We start from the raw sequence: 18,353 nt of genomic DNA on the forward strand, positions 1-18,353 counted from the left end.
GTGAGCGAGCGGGCATCCATAACATGACACAGACTGAACAGTGAGTGAGCGGGCATCCATAACATGACACAGACTGAACAGTGAGCGAGCGGGCATCCACAACATGACACAGACTGAACAGTGAGCGAGCGGGCATCCATAACATGACACAGACTGAACAGTGAGCGAGCGGGCATCCATAACATGACAGACTGAATAGTGAGTGAGCGGGCATCCATAACATGACACAGACTGAACAGTGAGCGAGTGGGCATCCATAACATGACACAGACTGAACAGTGAGCGAGCGGGCATCCATAACATGACAGACTGAATAGCGAGTGAGCGGGCATCCATAACATGACACAGACTGAACAGTGAGCGAGTGGGCATCCATAACATGACAGGTGAGAGGAAGGGACGTTGTTGACATGTATACGGTCTATCATCGTATATATTTATCATTCCCTGGGGCAGTCTTAAAGGTACATCCATAAATTCGATTTCCATTGTAATCAATATGTTGTGTAGAGAGATTTTGCGGCCGTTGCAATCACAATACCAAAGAGGAGCAGGTGAATACATTTGAACAACATATTTCTTGTAGTTTTGTGTAGGTTGTGTTTTACACTATTTATGTTTGAACTTAATCTAGTTGCCACAGAGGACAAAGAACTAACAGATTGCACCTTTAAGATATTTCCATTAAGTCAACTAACTTTACCATTCTTACAGTACATAAAGGCCAACCTTTCTGCAATACAAACCACTGATATCATATCTTTTATTAACTTCTAAAATACCAGTGGCTGAACTGATAAAAGGATTTCACAGAGTATATACACAATGTATTAAATAGCTTTCCAATGGGTTATGGACAAGCAAAGTTCAGATGGGTCATTCATGCCCATACATGCAAACAGGGGACAGATGTGCAAGAGCAAATAATAATAAATACAAGCATTGATAAAACGCATAACCTTACGTTTCTCTTTCAGCCTCAATTTAAGAGTTTCATCTGGGTGAGAGACTAAACAGGACACAGAATTACTGGCTGTAGTTTCTGAAGACTGTCCATCACGACTTCTGTCAAGACCGGATTATTTTAAATCATGTTGATTGGTTACAAAATATGACAAACTGCAATTTCAGACACATAATATATTATAAGCATAATAATAAGACATAATTGCACCAATTTGTAAGTCGCTCTGGATAAGAGCGTCTGCTAAATGATCTAAATGTAAATGTAACAAATGCTCATACATGCTTATAACCTGTTATAATGAATTATACCGGTTATCTTTGCTTAATGGAACTGGTACATGTGTCTTATAGGGTCAGTTTCCCAGACACAGATTAAGCCTTGTCCAAAGGAGAATCTCCATTGGGCATACTTTTTAGTCTAGAACTAGGCCTAATCTGTGTCCGGGCAACCGGCCCATTGCTTAAAGACACAGACAGAGAGAAAGTAAACTACGGTCCATGATCTCACCTCTGTCTCCACTGTCCATGCCAACCGGTGTGATGCCTCTGAACCCAGTCTCGTCGTGTAACCTCCTCAGCTCTCCGTCCCTTCCCTCCAGATGCCTCCTCAGCATTGCCAGCTCCTCCTGCCCAACACACAACAGTTAGTCAGGGACATCATCCCAAAAAACACTGGTTGCATTCCAGGCCAACTACATTGCAGACGTACTGTAGCATTGCATCAACCAATGATTGTGTGCCACATCATCGACTGCACAGTCGAGCAAGAGAATGGTTGTGTTCCCCTGCTCAGACGTTGCATTGCATCAACCAATGGTTGCATGCCACGTCATCGACTGTGCCGTCGGGCACCAGATTGCTATAACATATGACGTGATTAGCTGATATAAAATACCTATCAAGGCGTTGTAAGTTCTGGCATGCGTCAGCAATGTAGTCAGCCAGGAACATGGCCACTGACTTAACACCCCCTCTCCCATATTTCAGGGTATGTTTAAATTTGTATGTATAAGTGCTTTGGCTTTATGCACCGGCACCAAAAAAGCACATCAATTTAACAATTTGGATAATTTGACTGTTTCCTAAATAAATAAAAAACAGAACAAAACACAAAACTAAAACAAAGCCAAAAGCGGTAAGGCCAAAAACAAAAACCCCATATCAGATGGCAACAAGCAGAAACCCTGGAAAGCCAACCTTCAGGGCCTGCAGTTTGTTTTCCTTCCTCTGTTTCTCATACTGCATCTGGCCCACTTTGATTTTCAGGCTAGAAAGCTTGGCCATTAGAGACTAGTAGCAGTGGAGAGAGAGGTAAGCCAAGGAAAAAGAGAGAGAAAAAGAGAGATGTCATGAGAAAAGACGCCAAAAGGGGGAGGAGGAGAAGGGGATACTCAAGAGTTGACAAATAGTCAAAGAAAGAAGAGAGGATATATGTGTAAAGAAGAAATAGGCTACAGGGAACAGTGTTCCTTCTGGAGGTAGATTACTTTTCGCAGAATTAAATCATTCATGCTTTCATATTGCAGTGTAGGTAGGCCTACCCCACGATAACTCACCTTAGTGGATTTCAGTTTCTTCTCATACTGTAGTCTTTCACTCTCCATCTCGGTCACTCTGTACCTCAGTTCATTAATCTCCAGAACCATGTCCTGATAGGGGAGAGAAAGACTGCATTACCCACAGTGCACTGGGGAAGGAGGGTAGCTGCATACAACACGCTTGTTCAAACAGAGAATTTCTCAGAAGTAAAAGGAGTCCTAGAACAGATGGCTTGATAAACATTTTACATTTACATTTTCGTCATTTAGCAGACGCTCTTATCTAGAGCGACTTACAAATTGGTGCATTCACCTTATGCCATATGGTAAGACTGCTTGTTCCTCTGGGATCATGCGCTACTTAACATACGTTAAAATTTGGCAATGGCTTTCATTTTATCAAAATAAATATGAAGGCAGCTTAGCTGTCGGCTTATTAGACTTATTACATTGGTGCGATTAGTGTGCAGCTTTGCTTTTTCTTATCAAAAGAAGCCTACACAGAGAATTTTCTCCCACATACTCCAAGGCCTACTACTGATCCCCATGGATACCATATAATGTGCTGGAGGGACTACTTTCCAGGGACAGTAGAAATCCCAGAGCAGGTTTAGAGATGTGAGAGGAAAGTGCCTCTGGTGGGGAGGGGAGCCTCTGATAGGCTGTGAAGCGGAACATCATGGACAGCGGGCCACTGTTCCAGTGGACTGGAAGAGACGGCTGTGCCACAACAACAATAACATGACGTGTTTCAGAGCCGTCAAAGAATCCACCACAGTTCATCTGGGTTCAAATACACCCCCCCCGACTCTGTTCTGCTTTGCTCCGAACTGCCGTGTAAACAAGATATGAACATCACTTTTTGGTCTTTGTTTGCAACCATACAACCAGAGGTAAACAAAAATCTTCCCATTTCCCATTATCAAAACCCTAACGCCCGACATTTATATATAAGAGCAACTCATGCATATCTTCAAACAAAGAACAATTCCATTGCCTCTGGTCATGGTAACTGGCATTCCCTTGGAAGTGAACGGTCTCTTTTCTTGCCCCAACACACTGAAGCTTTGAACACATGATGACATAAGCCTCCCCTCCCCACACAGTTTTTGGGCAGCAAGAAAGTGTGTGTGTGTGTGTGTGTGTGTGAGTGTGTGGGTGAGTTAGAAAGAGAGCGAGGGAGAGAGAAAGACTGCAAGAAGAATCAGTCCTAAAGCAGTGGCCTCCCATTCCATACCTCATTGTCGCTGAAGTCAAAGTGCAGTCTGTCCTTCTCAAATGAGTTCAGCTTCAGGTTGGACACCTCAGCCATCAGGTCCTGTTTCTGAGTCTCTAGAGCTGTTCTGCACAGGAGCTCCTGTGAAACCACAAAACACAGACTAAATATAGTCAACACACACACACAGAGCTTGCCTTGCTTGCTTGGTTTTGCTGTTCAGCAGTGGTGACAATAATATAACTTCAAGAGAGCCCCATGTTCAGGGGCCGTTCTCCTCCAAACTGACCTGTTGTAGCATCTCCTCAGTGGCGTTCAGTTTCTCCCGGTGCTCATCCAAACACGTGTCTAAGTCCCTTATCTTCTCCCCCTGCGCCTCCACCTGGTCTGTCAACACACTCACCTGCACAGGAACACATGGGTAATACTAAGTTGCTCTTATACCTGTGTAGTAACACAGTAACTACAATAGTAACATTAACATAAACATTATTATGGTGCATGGTAATGGGGTTGATTGAGTTTTTACACCGAGTTCATTATAGCCTGGTCCCAGATCTGTGTCTTCTGTATAGCCAATTGCTATGGTCATTGTCATGGCAAACATTTTTGTAAGTTGACTATTGTAAGCACAAACAGTTCTGGGACCAAGCTAAGTTCATTACACTAAAAAGGTAACTTACTGACAACCAATTCTGTTGTAACGTCCTTAAATTAGCCATTTAGGCTGCCTGGGTAAGATGGCTACTAGCTATGACATGTTGTTGTGTACTGTACAGTACCTGAAGCACCAGGGATTCCTTGTCACCCTCCAGTCGAGACAGTCTCTCCTGGTAGAGATCACCACCCATGGAGATGTGGTGACCATTGGACTGCAGGCAGGCACGGAGAAGACAACATGAAGAGTCAGTGAGAGAGTGACACTTGGGATTGGTCTGTGAATGTTAATATACAGCCTCCAATAGTCTTTTGTGACAGACTGTTAAACATAATTGTTAAATGTTAATCAAGTTATGAGTAGCTGGACAACGTGGACACAAGATGCGGTTTTGGGTTCTGAGATGAAGCCTCTATTACATCGGTAAGGCTTTATGACATGCTCAGTGCTTAATGTATCAAGATCAAGTCAGATAAAGCTAAAGAGTGGTGTTGTGGCAGCATTGGTCACTGAGGTACTCTGGAGTATGTCCAAGGGTGAACAGGGCATATTTGAAGTGCTTTGAAAACGGACAATTATTGGACAACAATCGCACGAGAGTCTTTCGAGTGACAGCTAGTGTAATTGATATTGCATTTGCCCTTTCCTTTGCCTGCAACACCTTAAATGGTTGAAGAGACTAGTGTACACACAGAGAGAGTTACAGCAGAGAGTTACTGGCATTTCCCTGGCCCAGATCCTAGATCCCAGTGCTCTCTGCAGCAAGCAGTTGCTTCCCAACACATCAGTGGGTTGTTTCTCACAGCGGTATGTGACAACACCTGGGTTATCATCTCCCATTTCCAGGGGAATACTGACTACAGCATACTCTACAGCACAAAGACTCAACGTTTTTAACCAGTTGCCTTTGATAAGGGTGTGCTGGCTGGTTACTCTACAGCAAGATCCTCTAGCTGCCCAATGGAGCTTCAACCCCAACCAACATTGACCCTCACCAATATTTAGAGGGTTTCTATATTACTACTCTGCTGCTAAAACTGACCAGGAAATGTCTGTGATAATGTATACCCTCATACCATACTTATCCTTTAAATAGCAGTAGAGCTCTTCAAGGTATCATCCCAGATTCCCCACGAATGAGTCTCAGACATGTTTTTGTAGTGACATAGGAGGGAATAACAAGAGGGACACCACAACAACAGAGGTCCCCTTTGTGGATCTAACCTTATCACACCCTAAATCATCACACAGCAACAGCAGGCCTATATTTACACATGCCATGACATGTCTGGACAAACACCAGCCATAACACGACACCGCTGTGGAGACTAACGTGATGAGGGATGTCATCGGAGCTGAACATGAACTTCAACTGAACGCAACATTCGTCTCCCATGTCGGTTTACAGTACGTCTGACATTCTCTTAGTCCTCTCTTTTTTAAAATCTCGTCACAGATGTGTGTGTGTGTGTGTCTCACTAGAGGTGACAAAGGATTTAATACACATGGCTTTGAGAAGGTGCTAGATAAAGTCAATGTTATCACTAGCTAAACCAGGAAGACACTGCAGTCCCCACACTGTGATACAGTACATTCAACCATTGAGATTTCCATCATTATCATCATGGGTAGACGCATCCGAAACGGCACCCTATTCCCTATATACTGCACTACTTTTGACTGGTCTCACCATCAGGTGTCCCTGCTGCAGCCAGTCCACCAGGCTGTCTGCGGTGGCGTCGGGGATCTGGCAGCGCAGGCCCTCCCTCTCCTCCGTGTCCATCAGCTCCAGCATGCCCCGGAGGTCCTCCAGCAGGTTCAGCGCCCGCAGGCTGCCCATGAAGGGAGAGGTGGGCGACTGGCAGTCAAACAGCCCATTAGAGTAGTCCATAGTCTTGGAGCCTGAGGGGGGGGGGGAGAAACACTCAATTATACAGTTTCTATAGTTTAAACCCTAAAAGAAGTTCAGTCATTTATAAGGTCTATTAAATGGTATAACTTAATCAAATGACTATGTTATATTTTAGCCCAAGAAAGAGGACATTCTGTGCAATGTATAACAGGTTCACACCAGCCCTGCATTTCTAGAGTAGAGTGAAAGTATCTCTGGGTTATACCATTACGTCATTGCTCCTCATTACAGGAATTAGCCGACACGACAAGTGAAGAAATCTAGCTACTTAACAAAGCCAAAATGCTTTACACACGAGACTCTACAGGGAAACACAGCTACAGGCCAGAGAAAGAGTGGAAGAGGGAGAGAGACATAGAGAAAGAGAGAGAGAGAGACACAGAGAGAGAGAGAGAAAGGAGAGAGAGAGAGGAGAAAGAGAGAGAGAAAGAAAGGAGAGAGAAGAGAGAGAGAGAGAGAGAGAGAGAGAGAGAGAGAGAGAGAGAGAGAAAAAGAGAAGAAAGAGAGAGCTTGAATGAGGACAGAAGAAAGGCTAGAATTACTTGGGAAACGTGGACCTGCAGACATTATGTGATCGGACAGTTAAACTGAAAGATCAGGCCTATAATTAACCCAATGCATAAAATAGGATTAGCCTTAAAGCCTGTCCATGCTGAATCTGTGCATTAACATTACTGTAATACAGCCATACTGAAGTACTGAGATGGGCTTCACATTTATCCCCATCAGCTACAGTCCTAAATTTAACTGCCACATGCTGAATTCCTCTATCAAACCACAATGGGAAATGTCCACTTCCTGAAGAAAAACCTTTAGGGAATGGCCTGCCATAACAGTTCTTGCCTGAAAACATGACCATCAAAAACAGTTAACATTAGGGATAGAGACATGAGGGGATAGTACTTGCTCAAACTAGCCCGAGAGTGTGATCATCATATTGATCTGTTATTCGCAGTCAGTCTAAAAAATGTATTCCGCATCTTGAAGTATGTGTTGCGGAGCTACACTGGTTTGGCCAGGTATGACCAATAATCCTTCAGTGAGCATTGAGATAGGCATATTGTACTGTAACTTGTGTCTCAGCGGAGGAGTGCTGATCTAGGATCAGCTCTCCGCTCCCTGTCCATATAATCTTATTATTATGATCCAAAAGGCAAAACTGATCCCGAATCAGCACTCCTACTCGGAGACCCTTTGTTAACACAGTCCCAGATCTTACTATCCAACTCTAATAGTGTTGAGCCAGTGAATGTGATGCTGAGAGATCAGTCCTTGTTCTTCAGCATGCAAACGCAGCAGTGACAGAGACAGATATTCTTACCTGCTATTATCCCATCCATCTGTTCCAAGGCTGCTGCCAACATGTCACTGGCATCAGACATCATCTTCAACACTCAGTGGGCACCCTGGGAGAAAGAAAAGGGACAATGAACCATTAGGCTATATGTAATTAAGGGCTAGTATTTACATTTACATTTTAGTCATTTAGCAGACGCTCTTAACCAGAGCGACTTAGTTTTCCCCTGACCCACTAGGGTTAGGCAATACATGCCACTTATTATAGACTTCACAGGAGGTTGGTGGCACCTTAATTGGGGAGAATGGGCTCGTGGTAATGACTGGAGCGGAATCAGTGGAATGGTATCAAATACATCAAACACATGGTTTCCATGTGTTTTATGCCATTTCATTTGCGCCATTCCGGCCATTTTTATGAGCCGTTCTCCCCTCAGCAGCCTCCACTGACTGACTTACTTTGCAGTGAGTGCATACATTTTTTGTATGTGATCCCTGTGGGAATGGAACCCATGACCCTGGCATTGCTAGTGCTATGCTCTTACCAACTGAGCCATGGTCTGGAAAAACTGCTGGCCATAGGTATAGGCTTGTAGGCCTACTTACAGCTTATTACTTTAAAAATGAAATCTCCACATCACTAGAGCAAGAGCTTTTAAGAAATGTGAAGTATTTTAAAGCAAAAAATAAATAAAAATGTAATGAAATGGAAACTAACTCTGTGGAGTCTTAAAACATAGGAAGTGAGGAGAGGAAATCCCTGCTAAGAAATATGCAACTCTTTCTTATCGTCAGTCTGCTCAGTGTTTCACAGGAAAATATCATTACTGGCTTGCTGACACAAAAGCCATTCTCAGAGATCGCTAAGAGCCAGAATGCGCAAGGACAAGGACAAAACAGAGCCATCTATGACTAAGAAGAATACTATAAGAACATAAAGGATTCCTCTTAGTCATACATGGCTGCTGACAACATAGCCTGTCATGAAAACACATGGTTGGGAAGAATAGTTTACACTAAGTAGACAATAACTGTTGAGGAGGCAGAAATATGTGAGTGCAGACTTGCAGTTCATAATGTCATATCATGGCGGAGACGTGACAAATGGAGCATCATCATCATCTTAGAGAAATGTCATTCATAGCTAGTCTGTATTTCACACTGTAAATGTCAGTCATCATAAATAAGCTACAGTACTACAGCGGCTCTGTGTCTATACAAGGGCAGCAAAACAAGGACATGTAAATGATAATACAGAATAAAGAAATTACAATTAAGTCCATTCATGATTGTGGTGCATTCCTGACATGCCTATAAGTATACACATAATATAAGTGTAGGTCATACTGGACCAGAATCATGTTGTAAAAATAATATTGATGTTGTGCATAGGTAATGTCTCTCTTTTGGAAAATTTAAATAGCCAGACATCTTTGGATTCAGTAGTATCAAACATTTGAACAACTTTTGAGAAGCCATGTAACAAATCCAGAGCAGTCTTAAAACAAAGCCACAGAGCTGCTCCCGACTGTACACATCAATAAAGAGCTGTGTTGAGGAGCATGTCATTTCATAAGCTATCCACCCAGGAATTAGGCCCAGCCTGCTCAGAGGCAATGGGAATGGAAGCCCTTCGGTGCATGAAATGAGAAAATAGCCTCTCAAATAACACGTTTTAGTCCTATTATATTATAATTACATTTGGCTGTTAATCAGTTTGGCCAGAAAAAGAAGTGTAGTGTTGTGAGAAGTACTCCAGGTTGAATTAGACTGCACATAATAACCATCAGTACTAGAGTATTTTCTACGGGTGCGTAAGGAGAAGAAACAAAACGTGTACACAGTGTTGGCTGGAGCCATAAAAGACCCTAAGATAAGGAGGATTTAGAAAAACATGAAAGTGTCGTGAGGCAACATCAAAAGTACCACTTTTCTTTTCCCCCTACTCTGGCACTGTCTTTTTAAACATGCATACATTTGAACCTGAACCTGTTTTTAATACATGGCAGCCTGTGGGGTTCAAATTCACATCCAAACGAGATACACTGCTCAAAAAAATAAAGGGAACACTTAAACAACACAATGTAACTCCAAGTCAATCACACTTCTGTGAAATCAAACTGTCCACTTAGGAAGCAACACTGATTGACAATACATTTCACATGCTGTTGTGCAAATGGAATAGACAACAGGTGGAAATTATAGGCAATTAGCAAGACACCCCCAATAAAGGACTGGTTTTGCAGGTGGTGACCACATACCACTTCTCAGTTCCTATGCTTCCTGGCTGATGTTTTGGTCACTTTTGAATGCTGGCGGTGCTTTCACTCTAGTGGTAGCATGAGACGGAGTCTACAACCCACACAAGTGGCTCAGGTAGTGCAGCTCATCCAGGATGGCACATCAATGCGAGCTGTGGCAAGAAGGTTTGCTGTGTCTGTCAGCGTAGTGTCCAGAGCATGGAGGCGCTACCAGGAGACAGGCCAGTACATCAGGAGACGTGGAGGAGGCCGTAGGAGGTCAACATCCCAGCAGCAGATCTGCTACCTCCGCCGTTGTGCAAGGAGGAGCAGGAGGAGCACTGCCAGAGCCCTGCAAAATGACCTCCAGCAGGCCACAAATGTGCATGTGTCTGCTCAAACGGTCAGAAACAGACTCCATGAGGGTGGTATGAGGGCCCGACGTCCACAGGTGGGGGTTGTGCTTACAGCCCAACACCGTGCAGGACGTTTGGCATTTGCCAGAGAACACCAAGATTGGCAAATTCGCCACTGGCGCCCTGTGCTCTTCACAGATGAAAGCAGGTTCACACTGAGCACATGTGACAGACGTGACAGAGTCTGGAGATGCCGTGGAGAACGTTCTGCTGCCTGCAACATCCTCCAGCATGACCGGTTTGGCGGTGGGTCAGTCATGGTGTGGGGTGGCATTTCTTTGGGGGGCCGCACAGCCCTCCATGTGCTCGCCAGAGGTAGCCTGACTGCCATTAGGTACCGAGATGAGATCCTCAGACCCCTTGTGAGACCATATGCTGGTGCGGTTGGCCCTGGGTTCCTAATGCAAGACAATGCTAGATCTCATGTGGCTGGAGTGTGTCAGCAGTTCCTGCAAGAGGATGGTGTTGATGCTATGGACTGGCCCGCCCGTTCCCCAGACCTGAATCCAATTGAGCACATCTGGGACATCATGTCTCGCTCCATCCACCAACACCACGTTGCACCACAGACTGTCCAGGAGTTGGCGGATGCTTTAGTCCAGGTCTGGGAGGAGATCCCTCAGGAGACCATGCGCCACCTCATCAGGAGCATGCCCAGGCGTTGTAGGGAGGTCATACAGGCACGTGGAGGCCACACACACTAGTGAGCCTCATTTTGACTTGTTTTAAGGACATTACATCAAAGTTGGATCAGCCTGTAGTGTGGTTTTCCACTTTAATTTTGAGGGTGACTCCAAATCCAGACCTCCATGGGTTGATAAATTTGATTTCTATTAATAATTTTTGTGTGATTTTGTTGTCAGCACATTCAACTATGTAAAGAAAAAAGTATTTAATAAGATTATTTCATTCATTCAGATCTAGGATGTGTTATTTTAGTGTTCCCTTTATTTTTTGAGCAGTGTATATGATCTCCTTCTTGTGTGTGAGGTGAAATGTTGGCCAATGTTCAGCCCTTCCTGTGTTCCCTAGGTTACCCTGTCAGGCGTGGGTCATTGGACACACATTTAGAATAATAACTAAGCCATTTACCCCAGTTATTGGCACAGTGAGTGAGACACCGCTATGGACACGGGACACTTTGTTTTGGAGACCAGCGAGGAAACATCTTCTGGACCCTAGTTTGGACAAAGGCCCAAAAAGCACAGCAGGGCCATTCTCTCAGTCTAGCTTCCTGATCAAAAGGCTGCACACACACACACAGAGACTCTTCATCACTGTAACAATACAGGCCTTTTCTATGCCAAAACGACATTCTCAGAGAATTGATGTTTTGAGCTACAACTGTACGAAACTGCTTTTACAATTTGAGTCCATAAGGTTCTGCCCGCTTCTTAGACAATCATCCATGTCGATTAAGGCAGCCCCCCGCACCGCTCTGATTCAGAGGTGTTGGGTTAAATGCGGAAGACACATTTCAGTTGAATGCATTGTGAGTAAGACTTTTAAGCAGGTCAACATTCACAAGGCCGCAGGGCCAGATGGATTACCAGGACATGTACTCCGAGCATGTGCTGACCAACTGGCAAGTGTTTTCATCGACATTTTCAACATGTCCCTGTCTGAGTCTGTAATACCAACATGTTTCAAGCAAACCACCATAGTCCCCGTGCCCAAGGACTCTAAGATAACCTGCCTAAATGACTACCGACCCGTAGCACTGACGTCTGTACCCATTAAGTGCTTTGAAAGGCTGGTCATGGCTCACATCAACACCATTATCCCAGAACCCCAAGACCCACTCCAATTTGCATACCGCCCCAACAGATCCACAGATGACGCAATCTCTATTGCACTCCACACTGCCCTTTCCCACCTGGACAAGAGGAACACCTACGTGAGAATGCTATTCATTGACTACAGCTCAGAGTTCAACACCATAGCGCCCTCAAAGCTCATCGCTAAGCTAAGGATCCTGGGACTAAACACCTCCCTCTGCAACGGGATCCTGGACTTCCTGACGGGCCGCCCCCAGGTGGTAAGGGTAGGTAACAACACATCTGCCACGCTGATCCTCAACACGGGGGCCCCTCAGGGGTGCGTGCTCAGTCCCCTCCTGTACTCCCTGTTCACCCATGACTGCACGGCCAGGCACGACTCCAACACCATCATTAAGTTTGCCGACGACACAACAGTGGTAGGCCTGATCACCGACAACGATGAGACAGCCTATAGGGAGGACGTCAGAGACCTGGCCGTGTGGTGCCAGGATAACAACCTCTCCCTCAACGCGACCAAGACAAAAGGAGATGATTGTGGACTACAGGAAAAAAAAGAGGACTGAGCACGCCCCGATTCTCATCGACGGGGCTGTAGTGGAACAGGTTGAGCGCTTCAAGTTCCTTGGTGTCCACATCACCAACGAACTATCATGGTCCAAACACACCAAGACAGTCGTGAAGAGAACACGACAAAGCCTATTCCACCTCAGGAGACTGCAAAGATTTGGCATGGGTCCTCAGATCCTCAAAAAATTCTACAGCTGCACCATCGAGAGCATCCTGACTGGTTGCATCACCGCCTGGTATGGCAACTGCTCGGCCTCCGACCGCAAGGCACTACAGAGGGTAGTGCGTACGGCCCAGTACATCACTGGGGCCAAGCTTCCTGCCATCCAGGACCTCTATACCAGGCGGTGTCAGAGGAAGGACCTCAAAATTGTCAAAGACTCCAGCCACCCTAGACATAGACTGTTCTCTCTGCTACCGCACGGCAAGCGTTACCAGAGCGCCAAGTCTAGGTCCAAAAGGCTTCAACAGCTTCTACCCCCAAGCCATAAGACTCCTGAACAGCTAATCATGGTTACCCGGACTACTTGCACCCCCACCCCATCTTTTTACGCTGCTGCTACTCTGTTCATTATTTATGCATAGTCACTTTAACTCTACCCACATGTACATATTACCTCAACTACCTCAACTAGCCGGTGCCCCCACACATTGACTCTGCACCGGTACCCCCCTGTATATAGCCTCCCTACTGTTATTTTATTTTACTTCTGCTCTTTTTTTCTCAACACTTTTTTGTTGTTGTTGTTTTATTTTACTTTTTTATTAAGAAATAAATGCATTGTGGTTAAAGGCTGTAAGTAAGCATTTCACGGTAATGTCTACACCTGTTGTATATGCGGCGCATGTGGCAAATAAATTTGATTTGTACAACTGACTAGGTATCCCCCTTTCCCTGTCCCACTGACACAGTGCAGTGTTCTCCATGGCACGGGCCAAGGTAAACTCCACTCCTGAGTCACACACTCCTGAGATGGCACGGGCCAAGGTAAACTCCACTCCTGAGTCACACACTCCTGAGACCTTTCCTTCACCGGCTGCTGACTCACTTCCTGGGAGGAGGACCCCAATGTGTTAGGGCGTAACACTGCTCTACTTTTTATGGAAACCACCCAGCCACCTACCACTGTGTCATTTTAGCATTCCTGTGGTCAACATATTCCTTATGGAAAATACACGCAATGAAAGCATCAGGATTTTCCCTGCTTACAATGTTGAAAATGCTGTTGAAAACTCCTACATCATTCAATGTTGTATTATCGTTAGAAATGATCTGATGACTCATTCACATCTTCAGCAAATAGTGGTATGTAAGTTGGAGATTTAGTTGAGATGATTTAGGCTACAGTAGCTAACAACCAAAAACCTCTGCCTAGGTTTTTGAGAAGGCCTGAAATTAACTTCACACTAACTTAAAGAGCTGTGTTAAGTAAATTAGTATTTAGCTGCCATTTTCAGGTCTCCATACATAATTTGGGGCTAATCAGCCAGTTTGACAGAAATCCTTTGAATGACTTCAAACACTTTCAAGAGTTGCCGTTCTAAAACCTTTTTACATCTCTTCACTCTACCAGAAATGTAATTCCAGAGTTCCTGGTAATTTTTTATTTAGTAACTTTCAGAAGCAGTTGTTTTTCTAAATAGTTTGGATTTGTATCAGGCCCATGGTTGAAGTAATTTCAAAGGTAAAAATATTCCAAAACTCATGTGACCAAAAATAGAACTAGCCTAATCATGTCACCAAGACAATGAACATCAGTGACACAAAACTGTCAATAAAGCACAACAAAAGTCAGTCGCTTTTCTTTCTAAAAAGTTGTGTCTTCACTAATGTAAGCTGCAAAATGTTCAAAGCTTCAGAGATCAGAGAGAGATTGGAGATTGAAACAGACTTGTCTCACGGTAGAAACCAGCCAAAAAAAGTCTGCTTTTATTTTGTCTTATCACTCCTCAGACAGCCACAGTAGACTGCACTCGACTCAGCACAATCCAAAAAGACCATGAAATCTTCAAGGTCAAGGGAAATATGCTGTTAGGCCCCATTCCCACTACGTGATATGAAGGAGAGTGAGGAGCGGAGTGGCGAAAGAGATTTCTACTTTTCAATTCACATGACATCCTTACCTTACCTTTGGTTGTGGCTGGCAACGTGACATTCTTGGTCCGCAGCTCAAATTGACTGTAAATATCAAAGTAATCACTAGCCAGTAAGCACAAACTATTCAACAAAGACAAACTTTTCTTCTAAAACATATTACACATAAGCAATAAGGCACAGCTAAGGGCGGTTCTTAAGCACGACGCAATGCGGAGTGCCTGGATACATCCCTTAGCCGTGGTATATAGGCCATATACAGTACCAGAAACCCCCGAGGTGCCTTATTGCCAACGTAATTAGAAAAGTAAAAATAAATGTTTTGTCATACCCAATACCCATGGTATACGGTCTGATATACCTAGGGCTTTCAGCCAAATCAGCATTCAGAGCTCGAACCACCCAGTTTATAATACTGAATAATGGAACCAAACCATATTACACTCTTGAATAATGCATGATGTGCAGACAATTAAAATGTTTATTTTCTCATCTGTTGGCTACACATTACATTTTAGCTTCAAGACAAAAGCACAGAGTTGCAAAGAGCATGTCTTCATCAAGTAACGTTAGCCTACCAAAAATGAACGATTAACCCTCTCATACGAAAATAAAAGTACAGTAGGCCTACCGTACATCAAACCAGGCTTCATTTTTATCAATATAATGCAAATCATTACATGTGGTAAAAGCAAATTGCAACTGAAAATGTGGGTATAAGTGAATTCACTGCAACAAGTTGTTTTATATGGAAGCCCATACCCGCCACCCATAAAATCTAATAAAACGCCTCATGATTTGTCAATGTGCACAATTAGTCTTTACTTCAGTTTGATCAACTGTAGCCTACTGATAACAACCACAGCTGCAAGTAGGCTAGAGAAGCCTATTCACTCTGATCCTATCTTGGCCTGGCCAGGGGAAACGTAATGTCATGTTTTTATAGCCTAAGCTATGTATTTATAGCCTAAAATAGGCCCATTTATTTGTGTTCTGAGAAAATGTGAATGTGATCAAATTTTGTTTTTATTCAAACTTCATGTGGCTAGGCTACGTAGGCCTTTTTAATCAAAAATTGACTGGAATTAACCAATCAACACAAGAGTGATGACATACTGTATGAGTATATTTTAAATTACAGATGCAAAGGCCTACACCATGCAACCCTGCATACAGCGAGCTCAGCCCTGTTACGTTTTATTGTCCAAACGCAGTTGTCTCCTCTGTTTTTTTTTCCAGGAGTAATTTTTTTAAACCATATGACCTGATTAGAAAAATTATCTGGTCCCATCATAACCCATATAAAACCGATTTTTAAAGCTGATTTATTACTATGTCATACGCTACAACTAGGGTCCGGAGTTGGTTAGGTTAGCCTACTGCCAGATCAGGAAAAAACTCTGGGCCCCAGGAAAACAATCCGCTCAACTAGACAATTCTGTTTACACTGCCCTGGTTGAAGGAGAGCAACTGTCAGGTGAGTGTCTTGTGCTACCTCTGGAGCAGTCAAGACGTAGCAAGTAGCCGACGGTACTTTTACAGAAAGTGTAAAGAGGCTCTTAGGGCGTTTTCACATATAGTCACCTTCAAAAGGACCGATCTCAGTCCTCTTTAAAAGTGAACTCTGGGGTAAAATAAAGCAAAATAACTCAGTTCTCTCTTTGTATTCAAACTGCCATTGCCTTTGAATGAGGACTCTTTTGCCAGTTCACTTCACCTATTTTGTGGTCCGAGACCTCTGCATTCACATCGCTATGTTTAGAAAGGGACCAAGATATTTTTTCAAAATTTACTCAATGTATTCAGGGTTTCTACAAAGTGCAGGACAAGCCATTCCATCAGAATGTGTTATCGGACAGCTAGACATACCTACTTACAATTTGGAAGCGAATAGATTGCATTTAGTTAAAAGATGAGACATAATAATTGTAATCAGAAGACACTATTAACATGTAAATATTATTGGTAGCAAAATAAATAGCAGAAGAATAACTGCAGATTAAATTATGTTGTAATTGAAAATTGTACACCAAATGTAGGCTACTGCTCCTTTAAGAGCTAGAATTTATTTTGTACCCTGCTGTGATTCTCACCAAATATGTTGCCTTCTCACACTATTCAAACTCCACAATCGAATTAACAGTTTATGAAGCTCTCTTAGCCTATGGATTACATTTGGCAAACAAATAATCTGACCTAAAAACTCCACACATATTTTGGAATTTTTGTGCATCCTTGACAATCGCAAATCAATATCTAAAAACAGCACACGTTTTCCCGTGTACCTGCACATCATCTTCTCTCTTTTGTGGAACCAATGTGAGGATTTATGGCAGGGGAAACAGTGTTGCAGTAGTCTAGTGTGAGGGGTTATGGCAGGGGAAACGCTGTTGCAGTAGTCTAGTGTGTGGTGCAGGAATAATGACAAGCGAACCTGGGAAGCTTTGTGTTCACATTGCCCTAAAAAAGGGAACCGGACCGCGGAATTCAAGCGAACCAAACTCAGACCACCTCTTTTTGAGGGGTCTGAGTTCCTTTGGAGTGTTCACACTGCACAAAAAATTAAGCGAACCGCACTGAGACCACAAACATTGGCTGAAAGGGACCAAGTTTGAAAACACCCTTAGTGATAGCTGGGTTCTCAACACTGCACTGGAGAATCCATGGGAAGAACAGAGCGAGGACGATTTACAGCAAGGCTAAGCCACAACATCACAAAGACAACAACCGTAACAATCCACAACTGAGACTACACAACTACGTCATGCATCCTTTCTGTGGGAGTAAATTGTTTACAGTGTCTTATCATGCTATTCAATCAAGTATGTAGCCCTACAACCCCCTCACCACCACCAAAACCCTAGATTCAGCACATCTCTGAAGACAAATATTGGCATGCCTGGATGACACCTGCCAAACACTTGGTCCCTCAACAAACACACTTCAAACAGACAGGCATCTCAACAACAGATGTGCTCACTGCTCTGAAGTTTGCTGCCCACTTCTCATCCACTGTAAGTTCACAGGTTTAGGAATCATGTCTGTACACTTTCTGCTGAGCTGTCCGGACATTGCATTATGCTTCAAGGCCTCCATGTATTCAACGTGTTAGTGCTGTATATGCAACGGCTCGACAACTAACAAAGCATGCTTAATTAGACAACCACAGCACTCAGCCCTGGTCTTGGAGACTTGGAATGCCTCCGTTGTCTAGTCGTGTGTAAACAGAGAGTGTACTCCAGCTGAGCATGGCTGTCCTTGAATGGTGGTAGGGTGTTTACTCTGCAGCTATATTCTACTCATCGCTCATAAACAACTGTTTGCAGCCAGCCGTTACAAGACAGTGAAAGCCAGATCTGGGTTCAAATAGTATTTGAAATCATTTCAAAAACTTTAGCTGGGATGGATAGAGCTTGCCTGGTACAATGGAACCAATGGAAGTCACAAAAATGCAAACCCCGCCCATCTGGCACTCTATGGCAGGCTAAAGTAAACACTAGACATATTTGAAAGAAGTAAAATAGTATTTGAACCCAGGTCTGCTGATATCACATTGTTTCACAGCGTCTGTTGATTCACAAGGATAATCACAAGTAGGCTTGGGCGATATCCAGATTTTCATACCGTTTCTGTACCATACCGGGGTATACGGTATTACCGAATGTGCA

At 43.7% G+C, this 18,353-nt stretch overlaps 1 protein-coding gene across 7 annotated transcripts in view; it reads right to left on the reverse strand.

Annotated features, from left to right (window-relative positions):
• LOC311134960 (liprin-beta-1-like) overlaps nt 1-18,353 on the reverse strand; it is a 46,275-nt gene that overhangs the window by 17,158 nt on the left and 10,764 nt on the right. For 4 of the 7 annotated variants that reach the window (XM_084168739.1, XM_084168737.1, XM_084168736.1 and 1 more), the window contains exons 2-9: nt 7,612-7,696; nt 6,069-6,280; nt 4,503-4,592; nt 4,010-4,123; nt 3,742-3,861; nt 2,523-2,615; nt 1,475-1,592; nt 965-1,009 (exon numbers count right to left, since the gene is read on the reverse strand). In XM_084168739.1, the coding sequence (XP_084024865.1) occupies nt 965-1,009; nt 1,475-1,592; nt 2,523-2,615; nt 3,742-3,861; nt 4,010-4,123; nt 4,503-4,592; nt 6,069-6,280; nt 7,612-7,675 (856 nt within the window). In that variant the 5' untranslated portion in view covers nt 7,676-7,696. The remainder of the gene's footprint in view (nt 1-964; nt 1,010-1,474; nt 1,593-2,522; nt 2,616-3,741; nt 3,862-4,009; nt 4,124-4,502; nt 4,593-6,068; nt 6,281-7,611; nt 7,697-18,353) is intronic. The other 3 variants (XM_084168741.1, XM_084168740.1, XM_084168738.1) reach the window with 1 other exon arrangement.

The sequence above is a fragment of the Coregonus lavaretus genome (assembly GCF_964263955.1).
Source record: "Coregonus lavaretus genome assembly, chromosome: 9".
NCBI classification, from domain to species: domain Eukaryota; kingdom Metazoa; phylum Chordata; class Actinopteri; order Salmoniformes; family Salmonidae; genus Coregonus; species Coregonus lavaretus.